Source organism: Eleginops maclovinus, chromosome 4 (genome assembly GCF_036324505.1).
Source record: "Eleginops maclovinus isolate JMC-PN-2008 ecotype Puerto Natales chromosome 4, JC_Emac_rtc_rv5, whole genome shotgun sequence".
In the NCBI taxonomy this organism is placed as follows: Eukaryota; Metazoa; Chordata; class Actinopteri; order Perciformes; family Eleginopidae; genus Eleginops; species Eleginops maclovinus.
Genome location: NC_086352.1, coordinates 25,249,661 through 25,272,387, shown reverse-complemented (window position 1 = coordinate 25,272,387; position 22,727 = coordinate 25,249,661). Strand labels below are relative to the sequence as shown.

The 22,727-nt window shown below is 38.8% G+C and overlaps 1 protein-coding gene across 1 annotated transcript; it reads right to left on the bottom strand.

Annotated features, from left to right (window-relative positions):
* Window positions 1-179: 179 nt before the first annotated feature.
* Window positions 180-22,106, bottom strand: LOC134863462 (CD151 antigen-like). The gene is made up of 8 exons (XM_063881996.1): window positions 21,886-22,106; window positions 18,416-18,500; window positions 14,821-15,012; window positions 7,942-8,016; window positions 3,746-3,850; window positions 2,275-2,433; window positions 1,476-1,562; window positions 180-1,360 (listed from the first exon to the last, which is right to left on the bottom strand). The coding sequence occupies exons 2-8, from the start codon at window positions 18,497-18,499 to the stop codon at window positions 1,301-1,303; spliced, it is 762 nt and encodes a 253-aa protein (XP_063738066.1). The 5' UTR covers window position 18,500; window positions 21,886-22,106; the 3' UTR covers window positions 180-1,300.
* Window positions 22,107-22,727: the final 621 nt, after the last annotated feature.

Here is a 22,727-nt window from a genome sequence, read left to right as displayed (position 1 = left end):
ATTGTGTACAGTTTTTTTAATTAAGTGCCCTGACAACATGAGGTGAAGGACGTTTGTGCAGTAACATTATTGAAAATATCAGTTACAATGAATAAGAAATGGATATGCTGTTTGTTACACCGTTCCAAGTTTCTAAACACTGCCTGACTTTAGCCGAGAGATCACATAGAAGCAAAGTGTTACTGTTAACCAATGTTTATTCAAACCCAAATAAATCCAGGATTATCACAAAGACAGAAATACAGCAGATTCATTTAGTGTCGTCTTTGAGGCACATGGGGAAAATATCAATGCTTAACAGTGAGTGACTATCATGTCCTACCAATGTGTCTGTTAAATACAATCATATATTCATGGTCTATAGAAAAGTAAACAAATGTTAATTTATAAAAACAATCTAAAAAGAGAGACATCAATAGTAATGTGGATAAGGCTGGAAGAGAGACAGTAGGTCCTTTACACAGAGCTGACAACTTTGGCATCAGTGGATAAATCCCTTGTACAAAAAAGGCGCTAACATGAGGCACTTCCTTATGAGCATTATTAGTGGCACTGCTTGAATGTAACATTACCATAATGACTTTATCAAGATCAACTTGGGGTGGCAGAAATGATATGATCAAACATGATCGGACAATATGACACATAGGTAAAAACTTTAGCTCACAAGAAAAGCACCTCTAATGTTAAAAACAACCATTTACAAAATATAAAAACAAACAGTGTAAAAGTTTAAAAAGCCACTAATGAACAGATATTTGAAATGCATGACTGGCTACTTTAAGTGGAATCAAAATGCTGTTGCAGTTTCAGGGCGCTCCAGTGGGCGGGCTTGTTACAGCTCGCTGCTGGGACCAGGGTTTACATTTCCTGCAAAGTGCCAGTTTTACTCCACTGATCCTAATAGCACTTTAGGGTGTAGCACCTGGTCCACAAACAATTGCACATCCAGGGAATCAGAGTGGAAGAAAACTACAATGTTTCAGTCCCTAGGAGGCTGTCCCACACTAATTTATCTCTGTTAGAACTCCCATCAGTTTCTCTCTGAGGGTTTTGCAGTGATCTTGAAGATGTAGCTGAGGCTGCAAATTGAGTGCCTAATTACTTCAAAAACCTTGTAGTGTTTTTCCACCCTTTGTTTACTAAAATGGGTTCCTCAGATGTGCAATTTGATCCCTCGCCAAAATTTCCCTTCCCCTATGTGCATGGAAAAGAAAAGAACCTATGGGCTATTTGAGTATGGCATGTGTTGAAGGAGTACCTCCCTCTCCCACACACGTTTCTTCCTCTGCTTCTCTTTTTAGTACGGCTCTGCCTTTAGACTTCGATATAGGCAGCATGTAAACACCATTCCTATGACCTGGGGATTGGTTGGTAGGAAAAGAAAAAGGTAATTTAGCAAACTCTCCATGGATATATGTTTATTTGATCTTTGTGTTGAGTAAACTGTAAGAAGAGTCGACTTTATTTCTCACCTGTACGCAGGCTATCCCAACACCGACTGCTCCGATGATCTTCAGATGGTCCAGGATGAATTTCTCCAGTTTGGTGATGCACCCCCCCTAAATGAAAACACAGGACAATGTTGATGTGGGAGTCTCACGGCAAACAAATGTTGTGTATACCGCTCAGATATTAAAGCTTCTATCTCTGTTGTTCTTCTACAATGTTGAAGTGTAGCTAGGTACAAGTACCTACAAATACTACTGTACATATTGAGGAAATACTACACTTGTGCATACTAGTGCAGGATACTTCTACTGCACTACTCCAGGTAATATTGTACTCCACTACATGTATCTGACAGCTTTAAATCAATGTTTTCTGCATAAAAAAAACACATAGTTTAAAAAAATATTTTGTGATAATTTAAATTAACCATCAACAGCACAACCATAAGTTGATCAGAAATAATGTGTTGATTGATCAACTGTTTTATCAGTTTATGTTATTATCCAGGGGAAAACAATTACTTTTTTCAATGATTTATTATATGATAGTATCTTATGCACAAACAGGGGGCATTTTTCTGCACTAAGTTATTATACTTGAAGTACTTTAAGTACTATTTCCTGGCTATACTATATATTTTTACTAATGTAACATGACTTCTATGGAGTATTTCTACAGTGTGGTACTTTTACTTAAGTGTAGGTTCTGAATACTCCCTCCATCGATGCCATAACACATCTCAGAGCTGACATGCTGAGACATGACAGAAATACTGATCCATCCCCCCCGCTGTGTAAAGTAAAGCACCCATCCTCTTCTCACCTCCACCTTGTAGATGTTGGACGGGTGGTCCCTGCGGCCGCAGAGCTCAGTGAGACTCTTACAGCAGCTGTCAGGCACTACGCGGCCCTGCGCCTCCCTGGAGCGGATCCACACGCTCTCAGCCCAGTCTGATGAACTGTTGCTGCCACAGCACTTAAACTGACAGGAGACACAGAAAGACATTTCCTATCTTTAGACCATTTTGATAGAAAAGACATTGTTAAATTATTTTCATAACAAACTAGGAAACATTTTATTACTGCACTGAAGAAAATAAGCAAGTCATTTGCTGGAGGAATAGTTGGACATTTTTGGTTCATTTGTTTTCTCACCAGCTGTTATACGAGGAGATCGATACTACTCTGAAATCCGTATGGTTAATAAAGAGCTACAGCGAGCGGCTGCTTAGCTTAGGGGCGTAAATCGTTCTGTATCTCCAGAATCAATTTCAATCTTTGGGTTCATGATTCATAAATAACAGTGTTATTGTCTTTAGCTAGATGCCTTTTAATTAATCAGAAACTGAATACACAGAATCACATTATAAAACTAGACCTAGACGTGTGTTTAGGATGACTGTCCCTGAGTAGCAATATTTGGGTTGATTTTTAAAAGAGAAACATTTCTTAAAATGTTTTTTTGGAAGTTGTGAATGGATAAAGAATCACAGAAAAATAAATCTGGATTCTTACATAAGTCTATTTTTCCCTCACCCCCTAATTTCTTGGAGTAGGAGTAGTAAACTTCCTTGACGTCTAACAGCCTGGGGCAACTCATATTTAAAAAACTGAGAATAAAAAATGAATCGAAGTCTCGACTGCTGCTCACATCCATCCGTTCCTTCATGTGCTGTCGTGTATAAGCATAGAGAGGGTGAATTACAAAACAGGATGAAGACAAGTCCATCATGCTTAGCTGAAGACTCAGGGACTGGAATCGGATTTGTTTTTGACTCGCCCTCATCACCAAAATCTCTAATCTGATGGGATGATAGGGTACCAAAACCAATCATCAAGCCTCTTGAGAGTCAATGAAAACACACACGTAAGCTCCTGTTCGCTTAAAAGAAATGATGGTGACCAATGTGTTTTGGTCCAAAGAGAAACTGCACTCTTTAAAATCTGTTATCATTCAAGAGTTGATGTTTAAAATACAATTAAATGTACTTCAGCTACAGATTCAATGACACATTCATGTAAAAATGATTCCAGCCTCTACAATAAGTAGACTTCCTGCTTTATTTGTTGTGATTTTAAATGTCCTATTTGAAGTCTTGACTGACAAAATAAGAAATGTAAAAATATAACTTTAACTTTGAGAACTGGGATGGACATTTTCACGATTTTATAGACCAAGCCATTAAAAGATTAAGTGATAACGTAAATAATTGTTGCTTTCAGCCTGAACCTCCACCTTCTATGATTGGTACTTGTATCCATGCCACGCTACATCCTGGTATTTAGACTCTTACCTCCTCCTGCAGCTTGTCCACCGCCCCGGTGATGTGCTCATGGGTGCTCTGCTGATACTTCTGGGTCATGGTCTCCCTCAGGTTCTGCTTCAGCTCCTCATTCAGCTGCCACACAAACACACACACATTATATTAACTAACAGCCAACTACATAGCAACACAGAAATCTCAGGCCAGCTTGGAGCATGACCAAGTGATGAAATGTGTTGTAATTGTTGATGGAGGAGATTGATAGCACGCAGGATTCAAAGCCGTCCTGACGATACACGTCATGGACAGCAGGTTAACAACACAGGAGCAGAGGAGAGCGGAACCGGGCGAAGGCAGAGAAAGTCTTTATGTTTTTTGTTTTTTTGTTCTCAAGACCAGCAGGCAGACACTGGAGGAGCGGCAGGTCTGGGGGGCTCAGTTTCTATGGCAACAAGCCAGCTGGGAAACCACTGTAAATCAAAGCGTGAAGGAGATATCAAGGGAATGAATGATGAAGGGAGGGGCGGAGAGAGATGAGAGACGAGAGGGGAAGACAAAGAGGAAAGTAGAGGGCGTTTCATTTCACCTGTTGATCGTCTGGGAGACACTGCGGCAGTATGAGATGGCTCGATAAGAAGAAACAGCCAGTGTGTGAGAGAACAGTGTTATATGGCATCAAGCACATAAATAAATGCAAACCTGAGTTTAAGCATCTATTAAGAGCCATCGCCCTAACACTGCAGCTGGCCTGGCTAGTCTCATCAAAAATAACAGCAACATTGTGCACCACCTACAGGTAAGAAAAGGCAATAGCATCTGCTGTAGGTTTTGTTAAAGATATGTCTGGGTTTCCAGTGCCTTTATACGAGTGAAAGTGTGGAAAGGGGGAGACAGAGAGGATGAAACTCGGCAAATGGTTCCAACAAACTGAGCTGTACAGCGGGGTAGCATCTGCTGATTTGACTGCTTCAGCTGCAGACATCTTCTAAATAGCTGGTATTGACATCTTTCCTTTCTTGAACTTACACATGTTTACTATTACTATTAAAAGCCTCTTCATGTGTTTCAGGTCACCAGAACTGTACTATAAACAAGCTATTGGGTTCAGTACAGCTTACTGTAGACAACAAACACAGTAAGCTTTGCTCTGTTAATCAGGTGCGTGTTAAAGTTTATCTCAGGCTATACTGTACAAAGATAGAAGCAGTATTAAAAGGGAAACTCACACATGAAGAACAGCTTGAGAAAATATATGTCATTGCAGATGTAAACGTTATTGCCTTCAAGTTATGAAGTTCAGCAGCTATTGCTTTCTTTGCCTAAAGAAGGCAATGTGTTTCCATCTGCAGGTCCAGGCTGCTGCTGCTGTTCCTTCCCTTTAAGTGAGGCTGTTTAACATGCGTTGCTTCAATAAGTGTGTTTGGTGTCTTGCAATTAAAAGCAAATGTAAACTTATCACAACAAATTAAGAAATCAGGAACAATTAACAAGGGAGGAAGAGCAGAGGGAGCTTTAAAGTGTTTAGGAAACAGCAGCGGAGCACAGAGACTGCTCATGTTCAGAAGAGTTGTGTATTATGAATGAGGATGTTACAATGAAGGCAGAGCACCTCTAGACTGAGAAAAGTCCTGTTGCTGAGCTACAGACGAGTCGAGGAGGGGGTGACGCTGGTGCAGTGTCAGATTAATATTAGATGAGTAAAAACCTTCTCATTTGCAACTACCTGCCCTGAAGTCAGTCATAACTCACAGACTGTCGGATTTAGTTGGGTTTTTACATCAACTACAGCACAGACAGACAGTAATCACATATGTGCATTTTGTAGTGTTTAGTACTCTCTTCAGTGTTTAACTTATGCGAGTAGATTTTATGATTATTATTTATTTAACGGCTCCGTTTGAGTGTCATTCAATCCAAACACTAACAAAAAGCATCCAAATGATCCTGATACAGTATTCCAGGAGAACATTTTAATTCATTTTGGACGAGATGATCCCAGAATAAAATAGTCCAGAGTGATATATGTTTTCAAAAATCTCCACACACTGATTTATCATGCTGGTTATGCGGTGGTTAAAATCACAGCAAAGGCCATGTGGGAATGGAAACAGTCGTTTTTGAACTCTTCTGACTAGTGCTCAGATTAAGAGGCACACAATGTGTCAAGCAAGCTCTATTGATTTTTCAGTAGAGTAATAAGAGCTTTTACACACACACACACACACACACACACACACACACACACACACACACACACACACACACACACACACACACACACACACACACACACACACACACACACACACACACACACACACACACACACACACACACACACACACACACACACACACACACACACACAATTTTGAGATGTCGTTGATACCGCAGTATTCATAAATTCATAAATTGGCGTTCATATTGGGTCGCATTGTCGAACATTCTTTGTCTTCTGAAGTATATTCAAACGGGCTTCGGAAGATTAACCTAACAACAGATCTCCGCTGGATTAATGAATGCCTGGACGTGTTCCTAAACAGCCTGTCTGTTCCTAAAACAGCTGTGCACAGAGTTCTCGTGCACCTCATTTCCATACAAAAACGCTCCACGAGCTCCTTATAGGGCATGCAAGACGTGTGAACAATCCAGACTCCACAGGCAACACGAAAGCAACTTTAACGACCAAAATCATGACATTATTTTAGGACATCACGATGTCTAGTAGAATCATGAATGTAAATGTGAAACGGAATTTTTTAGTCCGCGATAAGCATAATAGCGTGTTTAGAACAAAGTTTTGGAAATCTTTTCCCCCGTGACTGATTTCGTAACTTCTAGCAAGCAGGGGCTGGCTTGAGCGGAATGGTTTTTCAGTGAGGAGACTCACAACGCTAAATGCATATGCAGTGAATGATATTAGCCTACTGTAATTATGCCCCTTATTTGATTTAAGTAATACAATACAACAGAAGGTAAGCAAGAAATAAAGGCCTGGTCCATATACAAGCCTGCCCCAAATAAAGGCCAGTTCGATGTGCAGCCTAAGTAAATAAAAGCACTCGGCCACAATTTGAGGGTTTACGGTGTAGACCTATTTTTATGAGCGGACGTTGCAAGCATTTTTTGCTGCGCGGAAGTAGTGCTAGCAATAGTGGATCCAAAACAACAAGAAGAAGAAAAAGAAGAAGACGACCTTAAAATCACCTTAAAACGATGCATGTACGAGAATATGCAGATTGCATCAAAATGCGAGAAGCAATCAGCCCAGGAGCTCGACCAAAGACAAGCCAGACTTCCACTCAATCGCTTCAGCAATCACTACAAACATCATTCGCTGCCGGTACTCGCTCTGAGCGGACAAGCAAGAAATGGAGAGACATCACGGAGGCTATAACCCATCACATTGCGAAGGACATGGTACCCATCCAAACTGTGGAGAAAGTGGGTTTCAAAAAGTTACTTCAAACTCTGGACCCAAGGTACGAGATCCCGAGCCGCAAGTACTTCAGCCAGAAATGCCTGCCTCAACTTTACTTGGAATGTCGGGAGAGAGTTTACGGCGAAGTAAGCCAAGTCGATTTATGATGTTAAAATACATATTTTGCCTCAACCAATGTCATTTAACTAAGAAGGGCTATTCAAATGTGATTCAGATTTTTTCCCCCTCATATATTGTGATATAATATCGATATCGTCTGGACAGTGAAAAATATCGTGATATGAATTTTACCTCATATCGCCCACCCCTAACACACACACACACACACACACACACACACACACACACACACACACACACACACACACACACACACACACACACACACACACACACACACACACACACACACACACACACACACACACACACACACACACACACACACACACACACACACACACACACACACACACACACACTAGGAGGACAGACATATGTCCGTCCAAACCAGGAAGGTTAAAAAATGTCAGAAGTCACAAAATGTAACAATAAAAACAAACACAACTCAGCAAAGACTGTATTGTGACTCAAAATATATCCTGTCATCTGTGTCCAATTTAAAAATAGTTTTTTGTCATTTGAAATCAATAAATCTTCCCATACCTGTCAGCTGCTGCTCCATCATTGCAAACATACAACCTGACTAACAGATCAAATCCCCAGGTACCTTGTAAAATATATTGGAAGAGACTCCTTTTTTTTTTATCGTAAAGGGGATTACCTGCTGGTAGTAGATATAAGCCAGGACGCCAGACAGGATCTCCAACAGGAAGATACACAGCAGCAGGACGAAGTACTGAGGACACAGGGAAGCAGAAGAAAGCCTGGTTAGTGGAAGGTAATGTGATGAGACAACAGGTGGCTGAACAAACTCATGTGGGAGCATTTATAGTCTGCTAGAAAGCTGGTTTGAATGAAATAAAACATTTAGTGGCCAAAGTCTGGCCCAGTGTTATTAAGATGTTAATTAGAAATTAAAATATGGAAAAGTCGATCCACTGCAGTGCAGGTTTGTGAGCATAGTCGATATAAGAAAAAAACTGAGAGCAAACAATGCTCATGAATAATAAAAGTGTGACTGCCTGGCTTGGTTTTCTGCTGACAGCTCGAGAAAAATGTATTAATTGTAGAACCGAGATTAAAAAATAAGTATAAAAGTAAGATGTATTACAGGGCTGATGTTGAGGATTGATTTAAGGTTTACTGGTGGGACTAAATGAGTGTTAATAGTATAATAACAACAATATAATAACATGAACAATTTTGCTAACACAGTCCAAACATACTTTTAAGCAAATGGCACTAAAACCGCATCTCTAAAATGGTTGTATGTGAACATCCAGCTCTTTTCCCCAAAGTTGATTTATTAGAGCCTTAAACTGCAGAACTCAGAGTTGTTCCTCAGAGTTGGATCTCACACGGTGTGCCCTTTAGAGAGGTTTGCTGTTTAGAGTTTATCTCCGGTGTCTGATTCGTGACCGGGCCTGAGAGAGTTAAGAGTGAAGGTCTGCAGAAGTTTCTTCAGAATTAAAGACAAGACGATGTTATCAAAGTAAAACCTTGACCTGAATTCCTCCAGCCTGCTGCTATCAGAGGGAGGAAATCAGGCCGGTAAAGTGGACCTGCTCTTTGATTCGATAGCTCGGCTGATTAAATCTCTCACAGGCTCTGAGGCTGAATGCTGAACACACTCTCAGATACACTTTGATGCCATGTTGACATGGCAACAGAGAAAGATACTAAATTCATACTAAGGGGAAGTTTGAGTAAACTATTTAACATATGACATCATCTGCGACCAACTTCTTGTTTGTGTAAATCCTGTACATGATGCACATTTCTTCTCCAAACTACCTCTCTTAAATCAGCAAAGCACTTTGAATACAGTATGTAGTTGGTCATATTTTATTAGCATTGACTGTTTCTCACATAATAATATGTTGTGTAAATATTGTTCATTTGTTATAATAGTCTTAAAACATTTTTAAATAGCTGTTATTACAATCCAATATTTATTTTATTTTGCTACGATAACTTCTTCCTCTGTCTTTGAATGCACTACATATACCCAAAGCAAATTCCTCCTATATGTAAACCTACGTCTGATTCTGTTCATCTGCAAGGATTTGATCTGATTCGTACCAGTTCCTACAAAAAGCAACTTAACTGATTTAAAGATATGTTTGCTGAAGAGGGAAATAGTGGTACAGACTTAAATGTGTATGTTTCGTTATAAACATATTTGTTTTTTATCTATAGTTACTCAGAATAACTTTAATTTATTGAGACAATTTAACTTTATCACAACTTATTTCATTTATTATTATACAAAATATTTATGTCCATCAGCAAATATGGTATAACACGTTTAATTGATATTAATGGCATCTAAATCTGCCAGCCAGATTTAGATGCCAATTTATTTTAGATTTTTGCAATTTTTTCTCAGAAATATAACTAATAATTAATTAATTACTCATCTGTACAAAATATATTTTCAGTTGCAGCTAATAAACAACACCTGGGTGAGTGAGTGGAAGGCCAGTTTTTCTACCGTACTGTTTTTCTTCTGCCCACGTTTTCTCTTTCCAAACACTAAAGCATGCTTCTCAGGCCAATCCCACACTGGCAGTGGTGTGTACGGAGCGTGGCAGAGAAAATGTTGTTGGCTGGTGGAGGCTGAGGTGGCTGAATTACAGACTGCAGGGACTCCAGAGATCTCCTTCTGATCTCAGGCACACACACACTCTCTCTCACACACACAGACTTATTATACATCTGAGCTGCCATTCTGCTCCCAGGTGACTTAAGGCCACAGTGTAATTACTGCCAAACGCCTCTCAGCAGGGTCATATGTACATACGAGTCTGCATTGGCTACACACTTCCTGGCTGAACTACAAAATGTCTAACACCCCATGGTAAACACAGGCTCGTTTTGCTGAGGTTGTTAGAAAATATTTGAACAGTTTCTGTGTCCGTCTTTCCTACCACATTTTTTCCTCCGACATCAAACTGCAGCAAGAATTCCAACACATCAGTATACAGCTCTGTGTTTGTATTTCCGTCTTCATCAGAAGTGTACCGCCACCTTTAACAATTACTGAGCGAGTAGGTCTCACGCTGAAGGTGACTTTGATCAGACAGATAACATTTGGACAAGTTTTGGTTCTGAAAGGAGTCATCCTGCAACCTTTTTATGAAGAACTCTTTGGCCACATGCAGCTCATCAAATGAAACTTTAAATTGACTTCAACTAAAAGCAGACTCCATTATCCAGCAGCTGGTGATTATCAGACTACCTTCAGCTAGGAGTCCGTCTGATGGGCAGTGACGCATTTCTTCACTGCAACATGCTGCTCTTCATTACAGTGATAGGAACGTGATCAATCTGTCCCCTGCTGGGCTGAATTAGAATTTCTGGAACACACTTAGTTACCAGTCGACGTTTCAATAACCACATCACTCATAAAATACGTGCTTGCTCTGATAGCTGATTGGAAGCCTAACATTATGTTTCATAAACGTTTATTCATATCTTCTGACATTAAAAGAAATGATAAAACTCATTGCTGTTTACCTCGAGCAATGAGTTTTATTTTTGATTTATGAAAAATAGAATAACCCTTTTGTATTAATTAATCTGCTGGTTATTTTCTTTAATATTTAATTATTGTTTGGTTTATAAACATTTTTATTTTATTTCTAAATGTATGCCACAATTTCGTTACGTGAAAATTGACGTTTTCAACTTGTTTGTATAAAGAAATCAATATACACAAAACATAGAAAAACAGAAAGCAATTACATTTGGCATTTATGCTGGAAAAAATAAATCAAAATACGGTCTGTCCATCTACTAACAAACTAAGTAACTACCAAAGATACCTTTTACACTTAAATAAATTAAAGAGATAAAAGATGCAAGTGAAGTGGCCTCTCCTGGTGTTGTCTCAGTGATATACTCTAGTTAATAAATAAGCTTCCTCTTGAGCGCAGGCAGCAGCCCATTGATAAATGGGTCTTTCACTAATTCATAATAAAGGCATGAGATGTCAGCTGCAGTATAATGGATCCTTTGAATGTAATTAATACAATTATTTAAAGATGTTCTAACGAGTTAAAAGCACTAATGCAACAACATCACTTCATGAATTTGCTTTAGACACACACGTTAGTTTTCACCATCTTTGGCAACCTCTTGCGAACCCCCTCAACCCCTCAAGACAAGTTCATTCCTTCTCTGTGATTCATGGCTGCGATCTCAACTCTCAAAAATGCACCATGTATTCAAAACACACAGGCAAGTTGTGCACAGATTTCAAACTATAAACTATGTGGATACTTTAATGTCAGTCTGCACGGAGTACTGAACCTTCTCATCTGTCTCTCCTGCCCTTGTGTCAGCCTCAGTCTGTCCTCCAAGGTGAGCGATGATCATCACTAAGTCATAAGACTCATCAGATTGTAGAGCAGGCGGACTGCGAGCTGAGCAGCCTGAAAGATAGTGGACTATGAAGCAGTTCTTTCAATACTTTAAATGATTTTAAAAATAGACAACAGGTGCAATTAATTATTTTTGCTTGGCACATTCACAACCTGCGAAAGCTGAACAATCTATGCAAAAGACCTGATGTAAAGAACCCTAACTTAATTTACATAAGTCCTACATTTGAACTGAAATGTTAAGTCTATAGATTTATAATTTGTTAAATCCAGAATATTTTTAGAAGTTGAAAACCAAATATTGTTTGATTTTAAACTTTTGTTTGAACAAAGCAACATATCAAAGACTCTGGGCTCCCGGAACATATGGCAAACATTTTTTACTACTACTACTTTTGTTTTGTCATTAGGTAGTCTTAACTATTAATCAGTTCATTTAATAAACCATCTTTAGTTGCAGCTCTAATATTACAAATTAGATTGTAACTTTATTGAATATTAAAAAAAAACATGTTTTAAATGGCAGAGATGGAGAAAGTGAAAAACGATTAGTAAAATACAGACCTGACAGATGCTTTTTTTTTCACGTTATTCGGGGGATCTTTTGATGCAACACACTTCCATGTGAACAAACAATAAAGTTGTATTATATGTCTTAACTTACATTGCGGTACATATGGCCGCCCACTGCTCCTAACGCTAGGATGGGTCAAATGCAGAATGTAAATTTCCCCCCTGGGGGACGATTAAGGGTTCCTTCTCTTTTTCTTTAACAAAAGGCACAGAGAGATATTTACAGAAAGAAAGTAAGGCAGATCTACAAAGAACACTCAGACTTGTAATATGTGAGTCAAACTGCCTCCGTTCTGACAAAATTTCCATTTAGCTCTGTCATTTGGATGGAAACACTTTCTCCTTCTTTGCCCTGAGTCATTACACCCTTGTGTCATTTTTCTCCCGCAAAACAATAAAGCTGTGTGCTGCAGACACACCCGTCTTCCCGTGGGAAAGTTTTCTTCTTCATGTCTTTGTTCGACTGACCTTGCTCATACTTTATTTAGTACAATCATCGCTAACAGCCGATACGGCCGTCCCTTTAATCTAAGGTAAGGTTAGTGCAGCTAGTTTATGCAGGCCTTCCCGCTGCAGATGTCCTGGTGATGTTATGGCTGGATCAGCTTTTCTTACAGGACAGACAATCACAGCTGCTCTCATGTACTCTCAGCAGGTAGCAGGCACTCTCCACATACAGAAAAACAATTGCTCTGCCCCCTCCCCTCTCACCTGCCCTTATCTTTGCCCTCTTTAACAATCCCGATAGCATCTCTCCTTGCCGACAAGTTCATTCCTTCACTTTGATACATCGACCTAATCTCAACGCTTCGGGATGCACCGAGCGTTTCAAAACTACACACAGGACGAGAGGTGGTGAACACATCCCAGTCAGTGCACAAGTGCTGGGTTATAAATCAAATCATCCGGACAGTGGGGACTTTATTTAGAGTGTACGGATAGATCTTTACTCTTCTCAAATATGATTTACAGCCTAAAGAAATCCCCATACTAGCTGCCCTGGGTTCTTTAATATTCAACATGGACAAAAATAACAGACTTCCTTAAAATAAAAAAATATAAAGCAAATTTCTCTTGGTTGTGATTGTCATATTAGCCCCATTATTAGCAAATGCTTTCATCAACTACTGTCTTTGAAGATTTCCACTCATCCAGAAGTTGGATATTAAGTTCTAAGTCGAATGAAAGTGGTTTTGCAATGTTGCTTTTTCAAAATAAAAATAAATGTTGAGCGTAAGAAATACAACAATAGTTGCATTTTTAAAATTAACTGACAAATAATAACAACAAACAACAATGCTTTTCTTGTTTACAATGTGAAATGTAAAAGAAAAAGTGCCATTACTTTGTTATAGATGCTTTCCCGGCCCTCTAGAACCTTTTTGCTCCTTATTAATGATACATAAAAATAGACTAGGTGGATACTGGCTTTATTTTTGAAGTTATCTGGCTGTGCGAATTGCTGTAGTCTCTGGTGAAAAGTGGAAAATGCCAAAGATGACATGTTCTCGCAAAGCTTATACAACACAAACACTTGAGCTGCGTCCACAGAGGTGTGCATGCATACATTTGTAAGAATGTTGTGGATGAGAGCCTGAGCTGTTTGTGAATAGTACAGTGTTTCTGCAAATTTAGTGCGGGTTGGCAAAACCCTGTGCTGTGTGCAGCGAGTGCCAACACAAATAAGAGCACACACACGCACACACAAGCACACGCTCCTACTGTATGAAGTTTTTGTTTCGTCTGAACTGAACCCAGTCAGGCTGACACCTCGGGCGGTGCTGTGTGTGTGACATCACAATGTCCTTCTAACAACCTATTATTTTTGGAAGTTATATAAGGTTTCCCACATTTAGTTTTTGGCTCATACAGGGTGGAAAGCTAAAACCATTCACATGCCAAGAACGAACGAAGGTTAATTGATGTACACCCTACTGAAGAATATGGAATTTCGAGACATTTTCTGTGCACAGAATCACTCAGAATATTTAACATATAATCGAGTCAATGCAGAACACACCGATGAAACGATAGTTAGCCATCTCACTGGAGACCAAATTGAAAGTGTGCCAGAGTACAAGTTACTCCTTCCTGTCGAACACTGAATGAAGTGTGTGTGATACCAGGGTTTACTTTGTTTTTACCCAGGCTGGTGAAGGGCAGCAAGGACAAAGTTTGAGCACAGCACATTCCTTGAAAAAAAAAAAAACATTTCCTCAGGCTATCCCACACCTGCATGGTAAAGGTATTTTCATTTTTTGTGGTGGAATATACTACGTTTAATTTAGTATGCTGTCCATTCACAAGGGCAAGTTCAAATATTTGTTATTACTGGGAATAAAAGTAAACTCAACATGAGCAAATGTAAAAAACTGACCATTTCATAAAACTACAATTGGACGTGATAAAAAAGTTGTCAGCTAATGGGGAGTGGTGGATGTGATAGGAGTCAATATATAATGAAGGTATAAGCATATGTATGTAGGTAGCACAGTAAATGATTTCTGTTTCACACACTTCAGTATATTTAAATGTGTATGTTATGCAGCTTCTGTTATCTCCACCCTGACGTGATCTCTCACCACTCGCAGTAGCCTCCTCTGCTCCTTGAAGGTGGCACAGCAGCCCAGCGCGCCTGTTACCATGACGATGGCTCCAGCCACGACCAGTATGTAGGCGGAGGCAGCGTAGGTCTTGGAGGAGAGGAGGCTGATGTAGTCGCTCTTCTCAACCAAGGTCCAAACACCCACCGCCATCACTACGCCGCCTGCCAGCTGGAAGAAGAGCACATGATGAGAGTCCGATCTGTGAGGGGACCGGTTCAAGAGGAGCCAGAGTCTGCTACTTTAAAAACCAGCACACAAAGAGACAAATCCCGAGTGTGACAAAGAGGTGTCTATTATTTATCACTCAAGCAGGATTCAATGTGACAAAAGAGGAGAAATGAATGACGATCAAATGGTTTGATATGAAATGATAAAATGGACCAATTGCTGTTACATGAGATAATCTGATCCTGAATCAGTTAATTCTGCAAGTTAATTCTGCATGAGCTGACCGCTGAAAAGCATAGCAACAGCAGCAGCAGTCAATTGATAGTCATACAATACATTTGGCAACTATTATAACAAGTATATTTGTTTTAAATCCCCTGTAATTGTCACACGCATGTACAGTATGCATTTAACCCATCCTTGCATAAGGGGCAGTGAGCAGCTATTATACAGCACCCGGGGAACTGGCACCTCCACCTGGTACCAGTCCACACTCAGTTTTTGGCCCGTTCTGGGACGTCCTCAGCAAAGCCCTACAGACTGAGCTGCTGCATCAATATTATGATGATGGGTTGGAAAAATTGCCAAGCATGCTCTGTTTTCAGCTTCTGAAATGAGAGGATTTGCTACTTTTCTTTGTCATATATGGAAGTCATTTTAAAAAGTTTGGGTTTAAGGGAGAATTTCTTGTTGTTGGTTTTAATTTGTGATTTGTGCTGTATGAAAAGCGCTATATAAATAAAGCTTTATTATGATTATTTATAAAAATCAAAGACTTAATGATTTATTTACTCAGCAACTGGCACGCTATAAATTAAGTTAATCGCATTCCTGTAATCTGATCTTTTTTCAGAAATTCTTTTGTAGGGAAGAAGCATTTAAAAACGCTTTGAGAAGCAAGACAGAGAAATAATAAGGATAAAGTCTGAGAGTTTATCAAGCACCAAGTAAATCCGAAACCCTGAGGATACAATAGGCAAGCATAAAATATCAATGGTTCCATCCAGCATATAACTGTCATAGTCTGACATCTTCAGCATCATCTAAGAAAACTCTTTTGGGAAAATTAAATCACTGACATATCAAGAGTGACGAGTCAGCAGATGGTAGAGCACTGCAACAGAAATCTGTCATTGCGCCAAAGCCGTAAATCTAACAGCTGTCCTAATTTAGATTTAATTTATACAAAGACAAGGCGAAGGCTTCAGAGGCTAGACAGTGAGAGGGATTGTACGGCACACCCAGAGACAGTGAGGCAGGGACACATAGCAGAGATAAGCAAGGAAACACTCCTTACTTACCGTTTTAATCACTAACCACAGTGGTTTACTGGTGACTGAGGAGGAGCAGGTATTAACTTAGGCTACATTACACGATATGTTGAATATCTTAGTGTGTTGTTTTATTTATCAAATTCGAATAGGGTGCATCGGTGTCATTTCTAGACATGCACACTGACTTGACATAGAAGGTCATTTTTCCAGGGGGAAATTGTTGTGCAGCAGTTTCAGCAGGAGGAGTGCAACTATAAAACAAAGTGTTTTCTTAAGAAATATTATCAATAAAGTGCAAACCAAGTGTCAGTGATTGTCAAAGTTTTTCTCATGAATCAAAAGTTACATAAAACCAAAGTTAAATTAAACATGTTTCCGTTTAAGATGTTTGCACTGGATTTAGGATACAGGAATTGGTCAATCTTGTCCAAGTGTCAGCAAAAGCTGCACAAGAGAAATGGCGACATCTAGTGGCAGCCACAGGTAATCAATGGAACATTTAAAAAGGCTACAGGACCATGAAGTGAATGTTTGAGGGTATATTATTATTATTCATGAAACCTACAGATGTATTTATGTTTCTTAGAAGTAAACAGGGTTAGTTGCAATTCGTCTTGAAGCTGAGGGGACAACACTTGACTACATTGCTTTAGAATTCTCAAATGATGTAAAACAATATGCACATGAATTAAAAAAGTGTATTCACTATCAATGCAGTCAATGTGCTGCACTGTTCACTCAAACTGAACTCCTTGGCCTTCAATATTACAAGTGTATGTTCACAGCAGATCTGGATCCATGAATCCACTTAAGCACGAGACACAGAAAAATATCTGAAACCTTTTTTTCAACCTGAAACCTCCAAGGGTGATACATGTACGTACTTATTCGTCAAATCTATACTTTGAAAACAACCCAAACTGAATACATTTTGTAATATTTTACTTTATAGTGTTGATAAACTGCTAAGCTCAAACTCAACATGGCCAAAATAATGCATGAATAATTATCAACAACTGATATTACTTTGTGGAAAAACATCCCCTTAGCAACCAGCATGAGACAGAAGAACTAGCTCATGCTGCTGAAACTTCTATAACACTTTTTTATAAAATTCTGTGTCATAAGTCATAAACCTACCAAAACAACATAAAAAGAAAACAGGGCATGAAATGTGTAAAATACTTTTGATGAAGTGTTTAGTGCTTATTTCATTTTCTTGATGAAAATAACTGCAATATCCGGAAATATTTGGTTGTAATTCTGGCATCACAGAAAAGGTACAGTATGGTTAGCCTGCCAGTTTGATAGAGATCTGATTCTTTGGCAGCCAGATGATTATCACATATGGGAAAAGATGTAACTGTGATTTCACACCGAGTAAGTGAGAATAAGAGTCACTTTTCCTTTGCTTCTGTGCTGAGATTTGACTCTTTTTCCACACAAAACATCCAAATGATTAAGTTATTTGTAGAGCTTTTCTACTGGAACACCATGTTCTTGATAATGGAAAGTTTTGGGGGATTGGGCTCTGTGTCCTCTGTAAAAGTATGCAGCTTGGCTTTGATTCCTGGAATAGCAGCATGCATTAATCTGCCGCCTGAATAGGAAGGCTCTGTTGAAGGGTTTAGAAAGAGTTTCATCTGGTATGTATTCCAGATATCATACCGGTCAATGGATCAACTAGTTTATTACCATTTGGGTTACAATTATTTTATTTTGACATCATTTTAGTTGTATTTTCGGATAAAATACTTAAGTTAAGTTAGTTATGCTGATATCTGGAGATCAGGTCTGTAAATTGTGCGAATAATACAGCATTGTAAATGATAGTATTATCCTCCCTTTGTTTTCGCCTCCAAACACAGTAAGTTTGAGCAACCTATGCTTTGTTTAAAACCAGATTGTCTGACTGCCTGTGTTTCTTGCCCTCCCCACCTGACTCCCTTTTAGCTTCACTGTGTTTTAAGATTTCAGCATGTGTCTTTGTCATTATGACCCAAATAAAACAACACAAAAAAGAGATTGCATGATCATAAGTGCATTCCGGGAAGCATGCATGTGCATTAGGAGCACTTCAGCACAAGCACTTTGATAGTTAAACTCAACTATGCCAGAATAAAACTTACCCAAAAGAGAAAGTTGAAGGCAAACAGGAGGTATTTCAGGCAGACAGTTCCACATGCTTCCTTTTTCTCCTCATAGACCCCCATGCTGCAAAAGAAAGCAGATTTCAGATCAGTTATGACAATTACACACAGAAAGAGTTGGTTTTATTCAATACATTTCATACAGCACTCACTGTACACTCAGTTTGAACATGTGACCATGAACCAAATGTTAAGCTTTCGCCCAAAGTAATGTGTTGGTAAAGATAATGGTGACCAAAAGACTCTTCTGGTGACAGTGTCCTTTTTTGTGCAGCATATTAAAAAAATTGTTTTGTTTTGAGTTCGGATTACCAATGCCAATTTCCTAAAGTTCACAAGGTTTGGAGCCAGTATGATAAGTAAAGACAGGAAAATCAGATGGAGGCTTTGCTTTTAGCCCTTGATATCTTTTTTAAAAGTGTAAACACCACTGATTTAAGAGATAACATACGGTTTTAAAAGGTTACTATTGCGTTTAAGGTCATACATTCAGGAATATCAGGATTTGTTTATCAAGCATTATTCCGCAAAAAAGTTCAGTGTACAATTAAAATACACTTTGTTTAAGTACAATAGAGGCTTGTAGTTTGCACAGAGGACACAGACTTATACTCTAGCTTGAAATAAAAGCCAACTTTCTTTTTCATTGTGAGGTGCTGTTAACAAATGAGAAATTACAAGGCGGATGCAGAACATGGGGGAGTGAGCATTAGATCAGCGGTGTAGGCACAATCAGTGAGCTGAGTTATTACATGTGCATGCAGAGAGATCCATGACTAAGCACTGAGTAGGAGCTGAGAGTCGGCCAAAACGCTGGAAATTAGAAACCACCCTTCATCCCTGGAACCTGGTTACAACACTGAACACTTTTCCAGAAGCAAAACCTTCTTCTTTTAATAGAATATTCATAGTAACATTTAGTATAGTGTTTTATCCACTAAGTGAATGAAGTGAAAAACTTTCACTAACATGGTTAAAAAAAATCCCTTTTTGAAATAAAACAGATTGAATCTTGTCCAATCAATGTCTTGTATTTGAACTGCAGTAAATTACACTGTAGTGAAATTTGACAGGTTTTCTCAATGTCAAACACGAGGGTTTGAAGATTTATAGATGACATCACAGAGCAACACTTACCTTCATGTAATCTTTGTTCACCCATGTCTCACATCCATTTTTTTAGACCCATAATTTTCTTAGCTTACTTTCCTGTCAAGCCCAGACCTGCCCTCCTCTGACGGCCTCTAATCAAACTCTCTTTCCCCTCCTTACACTCCGACTGCACCCCACACCCGCATCTACTACTGTCAATACAGATGAGTGCACTGCATGAATGAGTGAGTGTGTCTGGGCTCTGTCTGGTGACCATCTGTTAGTGTTATAGTGGGACCATTTAGTGGGATCTTGTTAATTAAGTTCAAACAAGACTAAAATGACAACTCCTTATTTTACTGTTTAAACACGGAGGGGAAACAGCTGAGTCAAGACAGCAACCAAGAAATGTTCTGCATGGACAGTTTTGCGTAAAAGAACAATTGAGTTGTACAATCTTATTAAAAGCTTTAGCTAATTTTAGGATGTGATATTCTTACTGAAGTGCACACTAAACAAGACTGTTGCTTGCACTCAGGAACAATTTCATTAAGTAGGATAATGGCTGTCTTGTCTACTCTCAGAGATTACAGTGATGAAATACTTGGAGCAGGTCCAGGTAACTTTTTTTAATCGGTATAAGCAAACTGAAACTGTGATGGACATTTTAGATGACTTCTACCATCTTATAGATAAACCACTAAAACAACCCACAGAGTAATCAAACATTTGAAGTGTTAGTTGCAATTGCTCCAAAGTGGGGACTTCATATGAATAATTTGAATATCTTAAGACAACTTTCAAATACAGTGCCACATTTAATTCGAGCAGCCTAAATATTGTATATGAATTGGACCTCATGCTATATATTTAACGTCAAACTGAAGTCTAGGGGGGCAGGTGTAGTACAAAGTTTACTGGGATTTTCTTTAGGTCTAAACAATTCAAATTATAAGAAACTATTCAAATACTTTTTAATCTATTCTTTTCAGGGTTTCCACTATTATTTAGTTGTGGTAGTATGCCACACAGATCCTTTTTCAGATCCCCTCCAATATATTTGGTAGACAAACATCTAAATAAAAGACTGAATCATTAAATAAATTCAATTTTCAGTGGGAAATACTTACTCTGCTTAAAAACAGATTATGTTTTACAATACTAGAGGAATAAATATTTTTAGGCCAGATTTGGCAGCCTAAATAGTCTGATTTGGATGTAGGTAGATGTGTGAAACAAGATTGAACATAAGATCTACTCTGTCATGACATCTAATGTTGTTTGAATAGCTGCTATGTCAATTTTAAGGAATAATAAAAGATGTTTATAATACAGAGGTGGAAAAAGTACTCAGATCTCTCAGTTCCAAAGTGTAGGAATACTCTGTTATAAGTAAAAGACCTACAAAATGTTACTCAAGTGAAAGTACTAAGTACTCTATAAGCATCAAAATTCACCTCAAGTACCAAAAGTAAAAGTAATCCCAAGATTGGCCTATTTCAGCAAGACGGCAGAAACATATAATATGTTTTGATCACAATCAGTGATGTGTTAATGTGTTTATAAAAGCTAGTAAAGGTGCAGCTACTTTCGATTACTTGGCACGTGCTAAAGTCTTATTTAAGTGTTGATTATATTTCACATCATTAATCCAAATCTGTAAAGTAACTTAATGTAATACATAAATGTAGTGGAGTAACAGCACACTATTTACATCTGAATTGTAGAGGGGTAGAAAAACAAAGTAAAACGTGTGAATAATCAAGTAAAGTCCCTCAAAATTGTTCTTTAGTACGGTACTGTCATGATTTACTTTACACCACTGCAGGTATACTAACTAGCTAGCTCGGACTACAATGAAAAGTGAGCTAGCTGAACATGTCCATTACAGCCCGTCCTGACAACGGCTCAGCAGTCAAACCTCTGAAAAGTCCTATGGTTAGGGTACTAAGTTTGAGTTCACATTAACCATTTATAAACCTTGTTTGAATACTGCGGGGTAAGCTCCAATGTGTGTTAATTTACAGGAGCACACACCGACACAAAAAACTGAGTTTTGTTGGTTTCCTCGATGATTTTCAGCTGACGCTACAGCGCATCTCTCAGCCGGTGGGAGCTAACGCTAAAGTTATACGTATCATCGCTGATATAGGGGGAAACACAGGGTTTATCAAAGCGACCTACTTTCAAAAGAAACCAACAATAAAGTGGACACATGTCTGATAACGTAGATTTGAAATACAGCTGAACAATGTCTTAACTACATGGTAAAATCATAGCAATGCTGCCTTGTCTGCTCAATGCGACACCGCAGTGTGGAGCTAACCATTATCAGGGCACTTCCTGCTTTCACTTACCTGCTGTTTCAGTGATCTTCTGTAAAATAAAGCGATTAAATGTTTTGGAAATATTCCTAAATGTCCTTTGTTTTCACTCCACTTTTTACTCTGGTCAAGGTCTATCGAACAGCCGTGTGTATCTGGAGACCAGGGAAATCACAGTGCCGAGCTCACTGACTGGTGCTGCTGACTCCACCCCGGGCTACCTTGCGTGTTTCTGGGTGTTTTTTCTGTCCCGGGGCAATGCTTCTGTGATGCAAACAGATACTGAGGGAGAAGCAGAGAGCATACAAGGAAATAATGATTTAAATAAAGAATATGTATTTGTAATAATGGTCAAGCCAAAATAATAGGGCTATTTTATTCAGCGTACTTTATCAGCATCTTGTAAAGATGTTGATGAAGTAAGTATGTGGATATGTGGATAATAAAAGCTTTTAAGATTGTTCTCCACTACTTTCACAACGTCTTCACATGGCTCAATTAAACCCTGGTGGCACATACTGGAAATCCTCATGAAGTGTCATGTACTAAGACATAAGCTATTCAGACGAGGTCCTTTATGTTGTGTCGTAAACACTATTAGAATACATGTACCAAACACAACTGAAACTGCATGTCCATTGAAAAAAGTCAATTTCAAAAACGTCCACATGTGTGATGTTTGATATTGGTCTACATAGAGAAAATGCACTGTAAAAATAGAAATTAGACCTACTTTCCTGCCCAGGTAAATGCAGCATTGTTGTGTGTGTTTGTAGTAATACACATTCACCACTAGATGACAGTGGTTTATTTTGGCTCGCCTCCAGAAAGCCTTCTGAGAAGCATTACCGTAATCTTGAATGGAAATGTGACTG